Source organism: Aulonocara sp. 'chitande type north' Nkhata Bay, linkage group LG3 (genome assembly GCF_057382095.1).
Source record: "Aulonocara sp. 'chitande type north' Nkhata Bay isolate Kocher_YH1m ecotype deep benthic linkage group LG3, A_spYH_male_GT1.1, whole genome shotgun sequence".
Lineage (NCBI taxonomy): Eukaryota > Metazoa > Chordata > Actinopteri > Cichliformes > Cichlidae > Aulonocara > Aulonocara sp. 'chitande type north' Nkhata Bay.
In genome coordinates, this window is record NC_141346.1 from 5,006,755 (window position 1) to 5,025,237 (window position 18,483).

General features: G+C 41.5%; 1 protein-coding gene across 1 annotated transcript in view; it reads right to left on the reverse strand.

Annotated features, from left to right (window-relative positions):
* The window catches only part of LOC147333618 (uncharacterized), a 64,274-nt gene extending 48,385 nt beyond the window's left edge, over nucleotides 1-15,889 (reverse strand). Inside the window, exons 1-5 of the mRNA XM_086285815.1 lie at nucleotides 14,731-15,889; nucleotides 12,959-14,591; nucleotides 7,405-7,662; nucleotides 6,720-7,154; nucleotides 2,664-3,068 (exon numbers count right to left, since the gene is read on the reverse strand). Of these exons, the coding sequence (XP_086141941.1) occupies nucleotides 2,664-3,068; nucleotides 6,720-7,154; nucleotides 7,405-7,662; nucleotides 12,959-14,591; nucleotides 14,731-15,121 (3,122 nt within the window). The 5' untranslated portion in view covers nucleotides 15,122-15,889. The remainder of the gene's footprint in view (nucleotides 1-2,663; nucleotides 3,069-6,719; nucleotides 7,155-7,404; nucleotides 7,663-12,958; nucleotides 14,592-14,730) is intronic.
* Between the last annotated feature and the right edge of the window lie 2,594 nt (nucleotides 15,890-18,483).

Sequence of the window (18,483 nt, forward strand, 5' to 3'; positions counted from 1 at the left end):
TCAGAACATCCATCAGTCTGTGTTTAGTCCATTTATCACAGAGAAGATCCACCAACAACATGAACGTCACTTTGATGTGGTGACAAACTCCTTCACCAGATTGTGTGTCAGAGCTGAATGCAGCGAGTAACCTTTCATGTTTAAGTGGATCGAGGTCAAAGTGTCACAGCTTTAATGTGCAGCTGTCAGCTTACAAATAAACTGCAGCACAGAGCGCTCACACACATTCATTCATTCACATGTTAATGATTGCAACCAGCATCGCTTAGTCTCCTTTGATGCAGCAACAGTGTTGCCTGTGTTGTTATAGTTACATATTGTTTATAGCCAGTGTTGGGACTAACGCGTTATTAAGTAACACGTTACAGTAACTACGTTATTATTGTGGTAACGAGCACGGTAACTAGTTATTATGCCAAAATCATGAACGCGTTAGTCGTTACTGGGATTTAGATAGGGTCATTACTCGTTACTTCGTGTGGTGGCTATCGCGGAGCTTCCACAGATTCAGTAACATTAGCAAGTGGTGGAGGCAGCAGGTGGATGAAGGAAAAGAGACCCGAGGCGGCCGCCGGTCCAAGTGTGAACTGAACTTCAGGTAAGAAGTTATAACCTGCAGTCTCTCTGGGTCAGATATAAACCAAGTTTAGGTGGAGTTTATTTTCGTTATTCTGACTTTTTCCGTACTGCGTACTAGCTAGCATGACGGAGTTTCTATACAGCTGGGTGGGTGCTATGAAGTTAATGATGTTGAACTTTATTTTGTTCATAAGTTATTAGAGTTGCCAACCGTCCCGTCTGGTATTCAGAGAAAATGTTACGCGTTTCTTATTGAGGTGAAAAGGAACAGTTTGTCCCGTAATTCAGCTACAATGAAAAAGGCACAAAGCTGGAGTTATTCTGTGTCTTTGCTGCACAGCTGCCTCTTCTTCTCTCATTCTCCCCCCTCCCTCTCCCATTTCTACTTCAATCATGAAACTGATCAGTGATCAGCTGATCGGCTCTCTTGTTTGTTTATCGCCCACTTTGCGCCAGAAAGAGGAAACCAGCGGATGTCGCGCTAAACAACAGCAGCACGTTTAAGCTTGATCAGCTATTGTTAGAATTTATTTAATATTAATTTCTAGTATCAGCTGATGTTTGCTGGAGCCACAGCTGCAAAAAAGCTGCTGGTCATGATGTCAGTTTGGATATGTGGTGAGAGGGAAACATGAAGATGAAACCAGGAGATGTCCTTACTGAATCATCAGAGCTGAACAGGTGATGGAGAAACAGGTTTACCTTTTATGTGACATGAATGAGTTGAAGGGAAGTTATGAACTGTTTCTGAGAGACAAATAACACCAGGATCCTTTTTTAGGTAGCTGACAGCTGGTAACTGTGCAGGTGCGGATCTAGCAAAGTGTTGCCGGGGGGCAGGTAGAGCATTAACAGGGAAAGGGGGGCACAAAGAAATACTTTTCTTTCTTATTCTCATTTAAAATGTCTAGCTTTTAAAAAATAATTATCTGAATCTTACAACAAACGATTGATAGATTGATGCATATATATCATCAGAACAGTGAGCATCACTGTCACAACAGTGTTTATTTTCATTCAAAGGCTTTATGATTTTTCCTATAATGGCGGCCGGTCTCTAGTCAAAATGCCCGGGACGATTTATTTGTCCCAGTCCAGCCCTGTATGGAGCTCATCTGCAGTCTGGTGTTACCTACAACTTCCTATTCAGAAGGCAGAATTTCCGAGTTCTGAGTACAATCGAAAGCACCACGACTGCAGTTTTTGTGTTGGATGTAAAAGGCGCACATGACGCTGTGACGTAGGCTAGAATCATGGCAGCAGTCAATGACGGTCCAGGCGTGGGATTTCTCTCGTGGAAATATGCACATTATCTTTTCCTTTCTATTGGTAGGTGGCACAGTGCACTTGTGGCAAGTAAACAAGCTAGAAGACTGGCAAAGTTATGGAAGAAACACATTAACAAGAGAATTCTGAGTAAAACCAAAGTTACTTTCCCTAGTAACTAGTTACTTTGAAAGTAACGAGTAACTTGAAGTAACTGAGTTACTTTTGAGAGAAGTAACTAGTAATGTAACTAAGTTACTATTTTAAAGTAACTTACCCAACACTGTTTATAGCTCTGTGTCACCTGTTAATGTAACAATATTTCTTATTAATGGAGGTGAAATCAGTGGGTCTACTTTGTGTGGAAGAAGACAGAAATAACGTATGAATGGTCGTTGTGTGGATGTGGAGAAGAGAGGCCCCAAATGCAGGCTGAAGCTGAACATCCTGGATGACTCAAACTGTTTCCCTCTGCAGTGACAGCTGCTTGATGCTGTTTTGTTTTAAAGCCCATCAGAAACACATAAATACCTTAACAGTATAATTTTTATTAATATTTTTAATGAAGCTTTTTTTCCCAGGAGGTCTTAGTGATGCTGTAAATGTCACTAAGTGCAGTTTTATTCTCACAGACAAACTGTCACATGTTAAAAAACTGTTGAAGGTAAACGTTACAAATTTGTGGACTCATTTCTATAAACTGACTTCAATCAAGCAGCAACTAAATTGTCAAATAGAGCTAAAATATTTTCATGAATTATTTTCAGCACTCATTTATTGATAGACAGACTATATTGTGTGAAGAACATGTCGTGTACCTGAGCTGTGAGATAAAAGGCAGACACTGCAGGAAACTCCTCACTTCACCCTCTTCATGTGAGCAGCCTGTCAGCTCCACTTGTTTCTTCTCTAGTTGGAGTTTCAGCAGCTCCAGGAGGATGGAGGCCTTTCTCTCTGAGAGGTCTATGGACCAGACTGCAGGAGCTGACTGGAAAACTGGCTGTAATGATGGAAGGACACTCACACCTGTTTTAGTCTCATAAGAGTACAGGTCCAGGAGGAAGTCACACCATTTCACTTTAAGAGGACTGTTTTTGTATGTGCACACTGATGCTAACAGCTCCAGGATCTTCTCTCCTGTCTGCTGCTCTCTCTCTGCTGCTGCACAGAACAGACTCACAAAGATCCTCGTTCTGTCTTCATCTGATGTCTCAGCATCAACTCTGGAACAATAAGAAGGAAACATTCAGTGATGATTTGATGTGAGCTGCATTGAAACAGCCACACACTGCTGATGGACTTGCCTATGTGTGTCCTGTATATAATGAAAGTCCATTTTAAAGCCGTCTTCCATCAGAGCAGCTGAGCATAGTATTTAGACTGTTTCTGACTCACAGTCAGTGTTGGGAAGGTAAGTTTTCAAATGTATTCCACTACAGATTACAGATTACATGCCCCAAAAGGTATTTTGTAACTGTCAGGGGTTGCTGAGTGGATGTGGAGAAAAGGACTCAAACGCAGGACTCACGGTGAAGATGCAGGGTGTTTATTGTGAGGGACGAATGACGAAAACAGGAGATGGCTGGCTGACTGACTGAATAACTGAATGAATGGCTGACTGATCTGGACTTGGAAGGCAAACATGGGGCATAGACAGTAGTGACAACATTAATGACGCGACGCTGACCAGGAGAGAACTGAGGACTTAAATACACTGGCTGAACAATGACTGATAGGTGACAGGTGAGTGAGCAGCTGAACACAATTGAACTAACGATACATGGAATAAGAACTAGAACATAATGCACACAGAGTAACGTAACACAAAACAGGAAGTGGAACGTACAGAGGATAAACAGTGAACATGAACTGAAAATACTGGGTCAACGACCCAGAAACCCTGACAGTAACGTATTCTGAATACTATGGATTACAAAATATATTATCATGCTTTTTACAACTACATTAATGTCCTATTGCTGTGTGATTTATTACTATTACTGAAGGTTACTCACCATACCAATACCAACTCGACTTAAAATTTATTTCACACCTCAAACCTTTAGTAAACAATTAAACAAATAAGAGTAAACTGCAATCATTTACTGGTAGCAATAAAATAATCTTGTACGTCTTAAGCTCTGTCCACACCTATACAGCTTTTTCTATGTGTTTGGGCCTTTCGTTCACACGTAAACGGCATTTTGAATCATCTAAAACTGAGATTTTTTGAAACTCCTTCTTTGCATTTACGTGGACGAGGAATACGGGGTTCATCACGCAGCGTCAAAAGTTGTGCGTCTTTTTTCACGTCTTACTATCTGCAGTTTTTACACACTTACACACACAGTTACTGTCCCCCCATTCAAAGGCAGAGGCCTCATTATTTTATGTGTAAAGCGGACCCTCGTTTATTGCGGCAGTTAGGTTCTAAAAAATCCCGCGATAGGTGAAATCTGTACAGTAGTCAGCTTCATTTTTTAAAGTTATTATAGATGTTTGAAGGCTGTAAATAACCTCACTACAAGCTGTACACTTTCCTCAGACAGGTATGAACATTTTCACTCTTCTCTCGCTTGTTTAAACACAAAGTTCAAACCTTGTTAGAAAATTAAGTCCAGTATTATAGAAGAAACCAAAGATCAAACCCTGTTTTCAGAACATGGGAACAGCTGCAGAGAGTTCAACATTAATGAATCAATGGTACAGAAGTAGACGAAGCAAGAAGAATGAGTCAAGTTTGACTCCTCTGACTGTTTGGCTTTGCTTAATGCGTCTTATAATCTGAAGAATGTGGTAACTTCTAGCTTCCTTTAGCATGTGCAGAAGTCAAACTTTTGGTGCCATAGTTAGCGTCTTCCTCAGCCTTTTGGGAGCTACCACAGGAGCCTCTGACGGTGCAAAAGGTTTCGTCGACATTGTTGTGTTTTGTTATGATCCAATGTTGTCAGTGTTTCTTTTATGTGTGACTCCTCCCACCAGAGGATGGTTGTGGGTTTTTTCCCCTTTTCTTTCTTAGGAAGTGGACACCTGGGCGTGCCTGCTGAGTATTTGGTTGCAGTCTCTTCCTGTCCTCGGATTGGATAATTGGTTTACCACCTCCAGTATTTACCCACCAGATGACAGCCAACTGGCCGCCCTCTCTCCTAGCCTCCACCATCCAACAAAGAAGAGCATGTGTTTTTGATTCGTTGTTTCGTAAAGTGTCTTTGCCCATTGATTTGCCAGTATAACCATGTGTGTGTGTGTGTGTGTGTGTGTGTGTGTGTGTGTGTGTGTGTGTGTGTGTGTGTGTGTGCCGTTAGTACCTTAATCTTGAAAATAGCTGTAAATAGATTTGTAAAGTAGCAATCGTGTATTTTGTTCACCTTGTATATATTGTTCACTGCAGCAGCCTAGTAGGCGTGAGAAGCCATTTTTGTTGATTAAGTTTTCTCCTGTTTTTCATTTAGAAAGTTAGGTAACTGAATTGCCTTTTGGTTGGTTTTCATTTGTGTAGGAAAGCGTAGGGACCAATAGGGAGTTTTGTTTGTTATTTTTGGCACTGCTCACTGCTGAAGCAAATAAATGGCTGCTTAGCACTTTGAAAGATACGACTGTTTGTGTTCTTGCTTTGGTGGTGCGTGAGTGGGGCCAATTTCTTGTTGTGCTCAATACACGCCTAGACTAAGAACATAACAGTTTGTTGGGGAGAAAACTTACAAACATACAGGACAGCAGAGTGACACCGCTAGCAAGTGAAGAGTTATGTAAATTTGACAAGCTGAACACATTCTGTACTGGACAGGAGACACAAGGTTGGCTGTAGACCATTAACAATCAATCAGGACGCAGAACACAATGCGCTGTTAAAAAAGAAAGAAAAATGTGCAGAATTGCACGGACCACACTGCCCATGACGGTACAGTCTTCAGGGCTGTGCCTGTAACACTGCTCATATTCCCTTACTATTAAAATATTTTTTCAATAATAATTTATAAAAATATTTCTTACACCTCGCAGTCCAAGGTGTCAAGGGATCCGAGGTACTTGAATTGTGCAACTTTTGATGGAGATGAAGATGTTGCGGTGGCCTCTGGGTCTCACACGACTAGACCGAATGAAGAACAAAGATGTCAGGAAACGGTGGGAGTGACACTGATCACAAACAAGATGCAAGAGGCGAGGCGCCGATGGTACGGCCATGTTGCCCGTAGCGATAAGAACTGCATCGCAAAGAAAGCCCAGCAATTAGATCTGGGTGACAACAGGCCACGAGGAAGACCAAAAAAGCGCTGGATGGACCAAATCAAAGGTGATATGAAGGTTGTGAATGTTACACCAGAAGACGCCCTGGATAGGAAGAAGTGGAAGGAGGCATGCAAAACAGCAGACCCAGCATCGCGGGATATGAACCGCTAGGAAGGAGAGATTTCTTACAGCTCTAATGTGCAGCTGTCAGCTTACAAATAAACCGCAGCACAGAGCGCTCACACACATCTATTCATTCACTTCTTCATAGATGTTTATCATCCATTCATGTGCTCATGTTTGTGACTGATGAAGGCGGCATTCGATTGGTCCATTTTGTGTGGAAGAAGAGAGAAAAAACAAATCCAAGGCCCCTTTTATGTGAGTGTGGACAGAGACTGAAGCTGAGTGAACACAAAGTTTCCCCCACATTGTCACAGCTGTCATCTCTGACTGCAGGTTTAGCTTTCATCAAGCCAGCTCACACAAAGAAAGCCTGCTTATGATCAAGCTGCTTCACTCTTCAGCCGTCTGTACAATTATACAATTATATTAAAATTCATATACTGAAAAATATTTCCTCTGCTGACTTCAGGGAGCATCTCGTCTTCTGAAGAATTAATCATGTAAAGTATGTCGTGTACCTGAGCTGTGAGATAAAAGGCAGACACTGCAGCAAACTCCTCACTTCACTCTCTTCATGTGAGCAGCCTGTCAGCTCCACTCGTTTCTTCTCTGGTTGGAGTTTCAGCAGCTCCAGGAGGATGGAGGTCTTTCTCTCTGAGAGGTTTATGGACCAGACTGCAGGAGCTGACTGGAAAACTGACTGTAATGATGGAAGGACACTCAGACCTGTTTCAGTCTCACAGTCCTTCACATGGGAGTACAGATCCAACAGGAAGTCACTCTGATATTTGTCATTGTAATGAGAATGAAGAGGGAATTTCTGATAAGAGCAGACTGATGATAGCATGTTGAGGATCTTCTCTCCTGTCCTCTGTTGTCTATCTGCTGCTACAATGAAGAGATTCATCAACAACTCAGTTTGATCTGAGAGATTTCCTGATGACTGACAGAAACTGGAAGAAAGAAAAGGAAACACGATGTGATGATTTGATCTGAGAACAACAAACAGAAACAAGCAGCACTGATACCGTCCTAGATTTGTCTCAGATAAATATTTCCAGCATTAAAAATACAATAAAGCCATAAGGTCAGTACTACAGTTGGTTCAATTATTTCTATAAAGTAACTCAACTGGATTTTAAACCACAATTGAAGATCACATGAAAACATTGAGTGTTTAATAAGTAAAACCAAAGAGCATACCTGAGTGAGTGGATGTGGGGTAAATGGTGTAAGAGGAACGAGCTCGCACTTTGACAGACTCTGTGATCACAGTGAAGGCAGACTTTCACCTTCCTCTTCCTCTTCTGCAGGACTCTCACAGCTCCGTCATACAGTTGTGTTTCACTGTTGACTGGGAGGTGCAGCTGATTCTCAGTGAAGTCAAGTAAACTCACGTAATCCACGTCCACCTCACTCAGAAGAGAAATGGTCCACAGCTGGCGTGACAAGGAGTCACTCCTACAGTTGGAAGGTTGGTAGAGAACTTCATTAGTTCACATGTAATCAGCTGCTGAGAACAAAGTCTATTTGTGTAGATTCATGCTGAAACTGAAGAACCATGTTCGCCTTTTTCATGCAAAACTCCTAATTTGTGCAAAGCTGCAAGAGGCTTAAGAGGATTGACTCTGCATACGATATAAACCAGAGACGGGTGAGCTGATGTGAGTTTGCAGCCTTCAAGGTTTAGAAAGTAAATCTTAATCAAGTGTAAAATGTACATTCAAAATACGAACAGATATAGTCAGCAGAGTCACCGCAGTTTGAACAGGATGTAAGAATCATTCTGTCTAAATCATAAAAGTCTACATTTCTGACTAATTTACCTTTTGTAGCAGTTTTTGTCTCTGGTTAAAAGGACAAGTTTAACCTCCTAGGATGTGGTGTCCACATATGGGGACATTACATTTTGGTTGCCTAGTAGGGCTGCCACGATTAGTCGACTAGTCACGATTACGTCGACTATCATAATCATCGATGACTGATTTAATAGTCGACACGTCGTTTAAGGGTTTGTAAGATCGCAAAAGACGCAGGAATAAGTAGCAGGATTTAAGAGTGTAATAACGGACTGAAACAGAAGATGGCAGCACTGCATGTACAAGGATGCCAGCTGCCGTTAAACCCCGAAGAAGAAGAAGCAGCTGTGTCCCAGAATTCATAGCGCAGCCCAGCTCAGTTTCCAATAGTGGTGTGCGATACTGCATATTTTGGTATTTTTATTTTATTTTATTTTGGCCATCAGGCTAGCTCCGGGGCTGCCGCTGGAGGCGCGGGCAACCGCCAGAGTGGACGCTTCCCCATTGGGTTCCCTCGCCTGCTCACGGGGTGGGGTGAAGCGGGTGAGGGGGGTATGTGGCAGGGCGTGTTCTGCGATGCCACTGCAGGTTTGGTGGTGGTGATGTGTACGGCTGCCAGCGGGAGAGCTGCAGCCGTTGAATGTACTGTTACAGCAACCGTGTGATTATTGTAAGAATAAATGATGCTGCGAAGCATGAAAATGCCATCGGGTCTGCTGTGGTGGCGATCTTTTTTTTTTTTTTTATCTTAAGTGCACGCAAACCAGTAAACAAATTAAAGCCAATACTTTTGATAAATTATAACACAAAAAAAAAATCACAATTAAAATTCTCAACAACAAAAACAAAAAAATATATAATTAACCCTTTACAGCCGATCGAAGCGGGCACGCTCTGTTTTGCGTAACTATTTTTAAATCCCGGTAGCTCTGCAACCACATAAGCTAGCGCAATCATTTTTTTTGCATATGAAACTGGAGGAGTTGTACTTACATCTTATGCCATCAGCTTGTCCTCGGTCACAGTTTCCTTCCACATATAGCTTTGCAAAAACTGCATAAAAATCACTTGCAGCAACAAAAACATGATATTCCAGAAACACGCTTCGCCGATCCGATCAGCTGTTTGTAACACTTCCTATGTCCATCAGCGCGAACTATCACATGACCGCATGACCTGCCCAAAACCGGAAGTGACGTCATTTTGCGGAAATGTAGTTTTTTTTACGATCGGGGCCTTATGAGCCTATACCTGTGTTTTTAAAAGTTATGTTTGAGTTTATGACTTTCTGTGTCGTTTCTGGGATGCTTAGGACTCATATTGCACTGCTGGAAATAGTTTATTTTGATGCATATGCTGTTATTTTGCAAATTTGCACTATAATATTTATTTTCGTTTTTCCTGCAGTATATAAAAATTGGTGTATTTCAAAAATAAAACTATGAAGACACTTAAAATAAATTTCCTGTGGTGGGAAACTAGTTTGTGCAACTTTTTTGTATTTACAGTTTTGAGGGATAAGCCTCTTAAATTTCTCTAACTAGAAATATATGTTAAAAAAAACAAAAACGATTTTCAATTTTTTTGTAGTTTATTGCACTTTTTTGCAATTGATGTAATTACTATGCACCTAATGCAGACATATTATTAAAGTTTGGGCTATAATGGTTGTATTGATGTATAACAACTTGAAATGCTCCCAAAAATGGCTCCACAGCATGTAAAAATATAATATAAGCTCTGGCGGACTATATTCTATGGTAGGTCTTAAAGGGTTAATATGTAAACAACTTAACAACCCTTAAAGTGTCTATGTCACGTGACATGTCAGCGCAACACTGAAACATAAAAGTGGGGGAGAGGGAGCAAAGTGCTCTCCGCTGACACAGGAGCGCTGAGTCCAGTGGACCTGGTTGTTTCGTTTTTGCCGAAAGCACAGCATAGCAAACAAGCAGAGTTCAAAGTAAAGAATCGATCTTACCAGGCTAGTATCGATCCGAAACCGATTCAGACTTGGTATTGATATTATCGATATTTGGATCGATCCGCCCACCACTAGTTTCCAACAATGGTGGTAGCTAGTTATTTTTAATATTACTCTTATTATTCTTTCTGGGTCACAAAATAAATGTTTAACATATTTTCAGGCGAGAATGTAGCTGTGTAAACCTCAAATATCTGCTCAGTTTATCAGGACACCACATACTTTCAAAAGCGCTCCGACGTTTTCGGAGACGTCTGTTACCCACTAGCTCGATAGCTAGCCGGGGGCTAGGCTCACTAGAGCCCGTGAGAGCACCGGACTCCCGGCAAATCGTTTTCAAACCCACTGCCGTCTTTCGCTACTCAGGTTAAATATATATAAGTCACTTAGATAACTTAAAAATGTTATTGTTTGGCTTTTTTCAGTATTTTATTTGTTCCTGAGTAAATCGGTTTGGCTGAGATTAAAGTTATAGTTTTTACACAGCTGAATAAACGTCAAGCAGACAGCTGATTATCAGAAGTGTGAGATGCTCGAGAATTTACTCCGGTGTCCTGTTATATTTTAGATAGCAAGGAGTTTATTAAACTTCACCGAAACAATCTGCAAATTTACATACCTACATACCTGTTTACATACCTTAAACAGTTAAAGCTGTAAGTAGGGCTGTTCGATATAACGATATATATCGGATGACGATATAAAAATGTCTATCGTTTCATTTTACGCTATCGTTTGTTTTGCGACACCACAAAAGAAACTGTTTAGGGCAATATTTTTTCACCGTTTTGATGGTCACTGTAGTGGCTATATTAATTTATTAAAGTTCTCTCTTTCTCTTATATTTAATATAACCACACTACTGACGGACAAGCGTCTGTTTTTATGCGTTGTGATTAGCAACAACGACGGTTACACCATCGCGTGTCCGCTTGTTTATGTTCCACATAAACCTTTCACAATAAAGCTCAAGATCCTGTTGAGACTTTTCAAAATAAACTGAATCACGTGAAAGAGCAGATTATTTATGGATGAGAATTAAAAAGAGCCGCCAGGTGCTAAAAAATAAACTTTAGACTCAAACGTTAGAACAGGCTTTTCCCCGCAGCACGCCGTGTAATAAATACTCAAATGGCGGCCGTTATAACTTATGTCTAAAATTGTATAGTTTCGTGCATCTGTTAAAACACTCGACTCCAGCTACATGACGCGCAGCAGGAAACACTTCCCGCAAGACGAGCTGCCCGAGATTCACAGAATTTACAGAAAATGTTACATTTTTGTGATTTATGTCGTTATCGGGACGATATAATTCCTATATCGGGATATGAGATTTTGGTCATATTGCACAGTCCTAGCTATAAGCTAATGATAATTATATAAGAGCAGATGTATGCTGGTGCAATAAGCTGTACGTTTTACGTCCAATGGATGATGATCTGATTAGTCGACTAATCGCAAAAATAATAGGTGACTAGTCGACTATCAAAATAATTGTTTGTGGCAGCCCTATTGCCTAGACAACTGTGATGGCATCAGCCACACAGGGGTAAATCAGTTCACTTTTCACTTTATTAGTTTGCTTTGCAGTTTTCTTCATTAATATAATTCATTAATCATTTGGTTAAACCTAACACTGATATTATGAGGCGTGCACATAATAGCATTGTGTGGTTTTTCTAAAATGTTTTGTTATATTAATTATGTTTCTCTTTCTTTGTGTTACCTGGGTTTGGGCGGTGGCTGTTTCCTGTCTGGGCAAAAGGCGTGGCTGAGGACTCTGGGAACAAAATGCCCGCTCAGCAGGACCAACCATGGGCTTACCAGGAGCAGGGGTGTTTTAGGTTTAGTTAGGTTATTCTGTGCTTAGTTAATATTAGTGTGTGTTTTGTTTCCCCCTATTGTGTGTAAACGGTTTGGCCAAATCATTATAAAAGCTATCCTCATGTGTCTTTGTAATTAGGTCAGTTTGTGAGTTAAGTTGTGTCTCACTTTGTTTTGTTTAAGTTTCTGGAAAATACTTTTTGTAGAGTTATATTTAGTTGACCTCTTTTATGGGCCTGCTAAGTATTTTTTTGAATTTTGTTAATTTTTGACTTTTTGAGGGTTAAAATAAAGAAAACCCTTTTTGAAGATACGTTTTTGCCTGTGTCCTCTTTGCTTTGGCTGCTTGGTCACTCACAAAAACAATACTAAGTTTTGCTCTTTCAAATGAACCACGTGGCTCAAAGGGGCACAATTGTTGTTTCTCATTTTGTTTTTGTACTCAGGAAAAATGCTGCTGTGTTCAGACACCAAATAAAGAGTTTTGTACATCATTACTCAATTGTGTATTGGGCGGTGGCTGTTTCCTGTCTGGGCAAAAGGCGTGGCTGAGGACTCTGGGAACAAAATGCCCGCTCAGCAGGACCAACCATGGGCTTACCAGGAGCAGGGGTGAATATAGTGTTCTACTATAAAGTCACAAGAGCAAAGAGAAATTTAAAATGCATGAAAGAGTTCGGGTGTTAGGAGGTTAATGGACTGATCATTGCTGACGTGTTTGGGTCTTGCTGTTTGGTTAGAAACTAAAAAAGATACTTCTTTTAAATCTTAAAGGTTTTGACTCACTGTTTGTTGTGTTCAGGAGATGAGCTAATATTTATAATTCATTGTATTTTAATGTGAAAACTGTATTGAACTAGCAGACTAACTACATCAAAATTTATCTAAACGCATTTTTGTAGGGGAAATCCTTATATTTATGTTTATATGTGAACTAGAGGGTGAGGCATTTTGACTTAGTGGATTTTAACTACAACTCACTGGAAACATGATGAAACAAAGCTGAAACAAATCCTTTTCACTACTATGTTTTCATTTTTCACTTTAAGAAAAACACATACTGCTCTAAATCACTGAATGCTTTACATTTAAAACATTAAAAACAGATGTACAGAACCCTTTAACTTCAGATCTAAATGTTCTCACTTACCTTTGAAGTTTGCTGAGGCATCCCAGCAAAGGCCTCATTCCCTGTTTTGATACTGTTGTATCCTCCAGGTTCAGCTCTATTTTCCTCTCCTGACTCTGGCTGATTACATAGGCCAGAACACAACACTGCTGAGGATCAAGAGTCTCTCCACTCACATCAATACAGTAGTCCAGTTTATCCAGGAGGCAGAGGCAGGCATCAGGTGACTGAGACTCATAGAGGCATTGACATAAGAACATTAAGTCCACTTCACAGTCTTCACTGTCACTACAACCTACAAAGGTGGTCACCAAGTGTTTGAAGAACCAGTCAGACGTGTCTCTGAGCTGCTGAGGAGGAAGGAGACCTTCTAACAAATCAGTGTTCTTCTCATTCAACAGTCCACACAGGAAAGGGACCAAGTGTTTCATGTGTTTGCTGCCCTGAACCAGACACTGCTGTAGAACACATCTGGTCTTCTCTGGATCCTTTAAGACCCACAGAGCTGCAAAAAACTCCTGAACCGTGTAGTGGAGAAAGGCACACAAGGGTTTCTTTACAGTTGGGCTGATTTGAATCAGAAGCTTGCTCAAAATGGCCAAATTAGCACAGCTGTCTAGTTTGGGCAGTGATGTTAGGATCACATTTTTCCCTTCTGATGCACAAAAAGCTGCCTGAGATAAAGACAGTATTGCATCCCATTTAGTACTTTCATTTTCAGGTGTCTTGGAAACATTTCTCTGATTGCAGAAATGGAGGATATTGAGGTATATTTCAGTAACTGTGCAGGGATGTGGAGAGAAATCTGAGCCCTCAAAGCTAAAGCAGGCGACCACCATCAGGGCATACATGGGGACGTGGCAAAGAGAGAATAACTCCAGGTTACACAAGACTTTGTTGAGGTGGTTCTCACTCAGATTCTTGGATAAGTACTCTCTGATGCCCTGCTCACTGAAGCCTTTCACTTCCACTCTGAGACAGTCCCAATCCAACAGGAAGTCTGCTGACTCCACCTCTGGTCTGCAGGTGATGATGATCTTTGCTTCGGGTAGAAGGGTCTTCTGTATGAGCTCCAGCACTGCAGACTGGGTTGATGTAGAGGGAACATTTGGTACGCCATCAAAAATGACGGTAACACTGTCAGCATTATTCTTTATGTCCACTAAGACCTCATCTTTGCCTTCATCTGGTTCACAGAACACACTGAAGAGAAGATCCTCCAGTTTATGGACCTCTGTGATGTTGGGTGCTTCTCTCATATCAAAGTAGAACAAGTAATCTAGATCCTTGTTATCTTTCTCTGACCACAGTTTCAACATCTGATGGACCACAGCTGTTTTCCCAGTTCCAGGTTTTCCTACCAAAATGATTTTTCTGTCATATGTTTTCAGCAGTTCACTGGGAGAGGTTCCATGTTTGTCCTCGGGTATGTAGGCCTTGAGTTTTTTAGTGCGAACCTTCCTGCTTTTCTTGATCTTTGACTTTTTTATTTTGGATGCTGAAGCCTGTCCTTGTGTGTCTAACACAAGTGAAGTGTAGGACAAAGACGTCTCCTTGTTTAACAAGACTGCTTTACTTTGGATCCATGATCTTTCTGAAATCTTCTGAGCTTTAAATTTCAACTTTTGCTGGTATCTGTGACACGGTTTAGGGCCTGAAAGAAAAGAGGTGTAGGAGAAATTAATTAAAAATTTATTTAGGGATTTAACTCATGTGTCACTGAACAACACTGCATTATAAATGAGTGTGATCACGAGAAATCTTGCCACAGACTTCAGTTTGTTTAAAAATACCTTGTAAGTATGTTACATCCATGTTGGTGTCATCCTTGAAGGAAAAGCAGCTGATCCAATAGTTCAGGTCAAATTTGTCTTGTGAAGAGGAATCAGATGCTGTAATTTCCAGAAAAGACGGCGGCCTTTCTGTTCTTCTCTTTCTTGTTATGTCAATAATCCTGAGAAACTCATAGCAGGCTGCTTCCCCCTTTTTTATGACACGGTTCACAATTTCTCTGGTTTTGTCAAAGTCGTCACCCGCTGTCTTTATTTTACTGACTTCTTCCTCTGAGAAAACTTCTTTCTGGTAGAGATGCTCTACAATTCCATTGAGCCCCTTTAATGTTCCCACCAGTTTGTGCTTGGCCCTCCTGACGTACTCCACAGCGGACTGAGATGTACAAGCCATGTTTCCTTTATTTCATGTACAAGCCATGTTTCCTTTATTTCCTGGGTTTCTGTTGAAAAAAATGTGGATTTAAACAAAATGTAATTCATTTCAAAGATTTAGACTAATATATAATTTTGATGTTGCTCCTGTTCCTAGCATTGCTAGGCTTTGTTTTAAATTGATGTGTCAAGTGTGTTTATAATTTATCCTCAGTCTTTGACTTTTAGTTTTTTCAGCATTCTGGTTTTTGATTTTATTTTCTTGTCTTCTTTAAATGTTTTTTTTTTCTTTATTATTTTGCAATTGACAGCGCCACCACTCTCTTGGTGGCGCTGTCACTTGGTGTTCGCTCGCTCTGCGGTAGAGTATCACTTCCTGTTCCTGCTCAACCACAGTGGTGTTTCTGAGTAGCTTATCTGCTTAGCAATTTAATTAAAAACTTTTAGATACATTTTTTTCATAGTATAATCTTCGCGTGCTTCATCCGAAGCACACTTTCTGTGTACTCACTACCTGATTTATAGCCAAAGTATTCACTCACTGTTAGGGATGGGTATTGATAAGATTTTAACGATTCCGATTCCATTTTCGATTCTGTTTAACGATTCGATTCTTTATCGATTCTCTTATCGATTCTTTTTCTTTTTTTTTAAAAGGAGAACACTAAGGTCGATTAGCTTAGAACTTTGTTTTATATCTTCTCTTTGAACAAGATAGAAATTTAGGAGTAACATGGCCTTACAAACCCAACAGTGAGATCTTAAGAGATCCAGCCTACGGCTCTTCAATGGGGTGTCACGGGGTCCCCAGGAAAATTGTAAATGTAAAATAATAAAATAAATATTCTTCTGTAGCAATAACAAAATATAACATAAATTGTTCTGTAGCAATTACACAAGAATATCCAGTAATGTCCCTGCCTACAATTAAACACATTCACTTACCAAAAATCGGGGGCATCTGCTGTGGCAAATGGGCGCAAGCCTTTGACCACAAACTGAGTCACTGCTCGGTGACATTCGTCTATCCTGCCTGAAAGGAGACGCTGCCAGTAGACTGCAGCGAGAACTGCCAGCGAGCGCCAGCCAGACTCTGTCTGTCTCATCATGGTCACCTACATGTACAGTAATGGCAGGTCTTGTAATAAGGCAGATCGCGCTAACATAATATGCACTGTTAGTTGATTATTTACCTGCCGCATTAACGGGAGAGGACGTGCAAACGTTACCGCTGCTGCTGGGTTGAGAGTCACGACTCCGGAGCGGAATTAAAAACACGTGTCATCGCGTGTTTTGTGAGCAAATGCTTTTGCATATTCGTAGTGTTTCCTCCCCTAAATGAAATATCTACTTTGCAAGTTGCCCTGTTGTCATCGGTTCTCATAAAGTATAACCAAACTTTTGAGCGTTTGAGCCGCTTAGGCACCGTGTTTCCTGCCAGGTAAATGACGCTCCGCAACGTGGTGACGTCATTCGGGGTGACTGCAATCGATAAGGGAATCGTTTGCAAAAATGGCAAACAATTCCAAGGAATTGAAACAGTGGGAACCGGTTCTCAACAAGAACCGGTTTTCGATACCCATCCCTACTCACTGTGTATTTACTGTTTCGCTAGCTTAGCTTAGCTCTCTGTCTCTCTTCCACAGCATGTCTTTATCCTGTCTTCCTTCTCTTACCCCAACCAATCACAGCAGATGGCCCCGCCCCTCCCTGAGCCTGGTTCTGCTTTCTTCCTGTTAAAAGAGAGTTTTTCCTTCCCACTGTCGCCAAAGTGCTTGCTCATAGGGGGTGATATGATTGTTGGGCTTTTCTCTGTATCTACTGTACAATATAAAGCGCCTGGAGGCGACTTTTGTTGCGATTTATTGCTATATAACTGAAATTGAATTGAAATGAATTGAAATTGAATTCAAAGCAACGTGTAACTCTGGTTTTGATAATTACTGTGTATTTTCTCATTTTGCATCTTCACTACTTACTCAACACACAGCATCTCTTAGTTGCTTGCATAATAATCTAAATCTAAACTGCAGGTGGGGGATATATCAGATATATCAGAGGTGGAGAATGAACTCAGCCTGGATCTCTATTGTCTTATGTACTGTAGATGACTGAATGATGTGGTGGGTGTAATTCCCTCTGCAGTGGGGTCGGGTGGACCACCCCGGGCTCTGTGGGGCTTGGTTGTGCTGCTGCTGTGGGACCTGGTCTGCATGGGCCTGTGCACCCTGGCCTTGATGGATTCCAGGGAACAGGGGTGTCTACTGGGGTCAGCAGGGAAGCTGGCCCCAGTAGAGTAGTAGCCCCCCCCCCCCAGGGAGGGGCTACTTGCTTCTTCCCGCTCCACCACACCCACCCAAACATGCAAGGCCTTGGGGTGCAGGTGTGTCTATAGGGTGCAGGGGAGGCATTGTCCCTGTCCCCTTCTGTCCGCTTGTGCCTCAATTTTTTTGTGAGGCACAGGCGGCCTCAATTTTATTCCAATTTTATTGTTTTGTGCCTCAATTTTATTCCACAAACTAGACATCCACATTACTCCCACTCTCATAACACACACATGTAGGGCCTTGGGGGTGGGCAGGCTATGCAGCGTCCAGAGGTGAGGTGTATTCAACCTCACCTCTGGTGCCGGTGCCCACCTTTTTAATTTTAAATGCACCCCACGTGTGGGGCTCTCCGCAGCTCTTCCCAGGAGGGTGGCGTGGCTGCCCCTCTTTGGGCTCTCACACTCTGAGGGGCTTTCTTTGAATATGGTGTAAATGTTTGTTTGTTTCTCTGCCTGCTACACATCTATTGTAGGATTTGCCCAGCTCGCCTCTCCCGGACAACCTTCCGCTCTAAGCTTCCTCTCCACCCACGTCAAGTAAGGCTGCTGCAATCTGCTGCAGGTTCACTGAAACCACGTCTAGCCTGCTTTCAACACGTCCCTGTCACAGTGACTCTGAGGTCTCCAGCTCATAACTGCACTTGCCAATAGCTTCAAGGTTCCTGCTGGATGTTACCCCGTGCCTGGTTCCCCATTCCTCGTCCTTGATGACCCCCCCCCCTCCCTTTGTGACTCTTAGCCCTCACCCTAGCACATGTGGGGACTCCTGGCACTATGGTGGCTCACTGAAATGTTTACTCATAGTACTGTTTCATAGTTTATAGCATTTTTCTCACAGTACTGTTCATACCGGTTCCTTTAGTGCTTCGACAGCATCTCATAGCTTGTAGATCATTTCTAGTGATTCATTTTGTTTCATGCAAAGTGATGTGACTCCTTGTAAAAGAACATCCCTCAGAACTGGTTTTTAGGCTCTCGTCTTTAGTTTGTCTTTCACTAAAAGTCTTGTTTTCATTACTCTCTTTTGTCACACTTGACTTCCTGTAATAAACTTT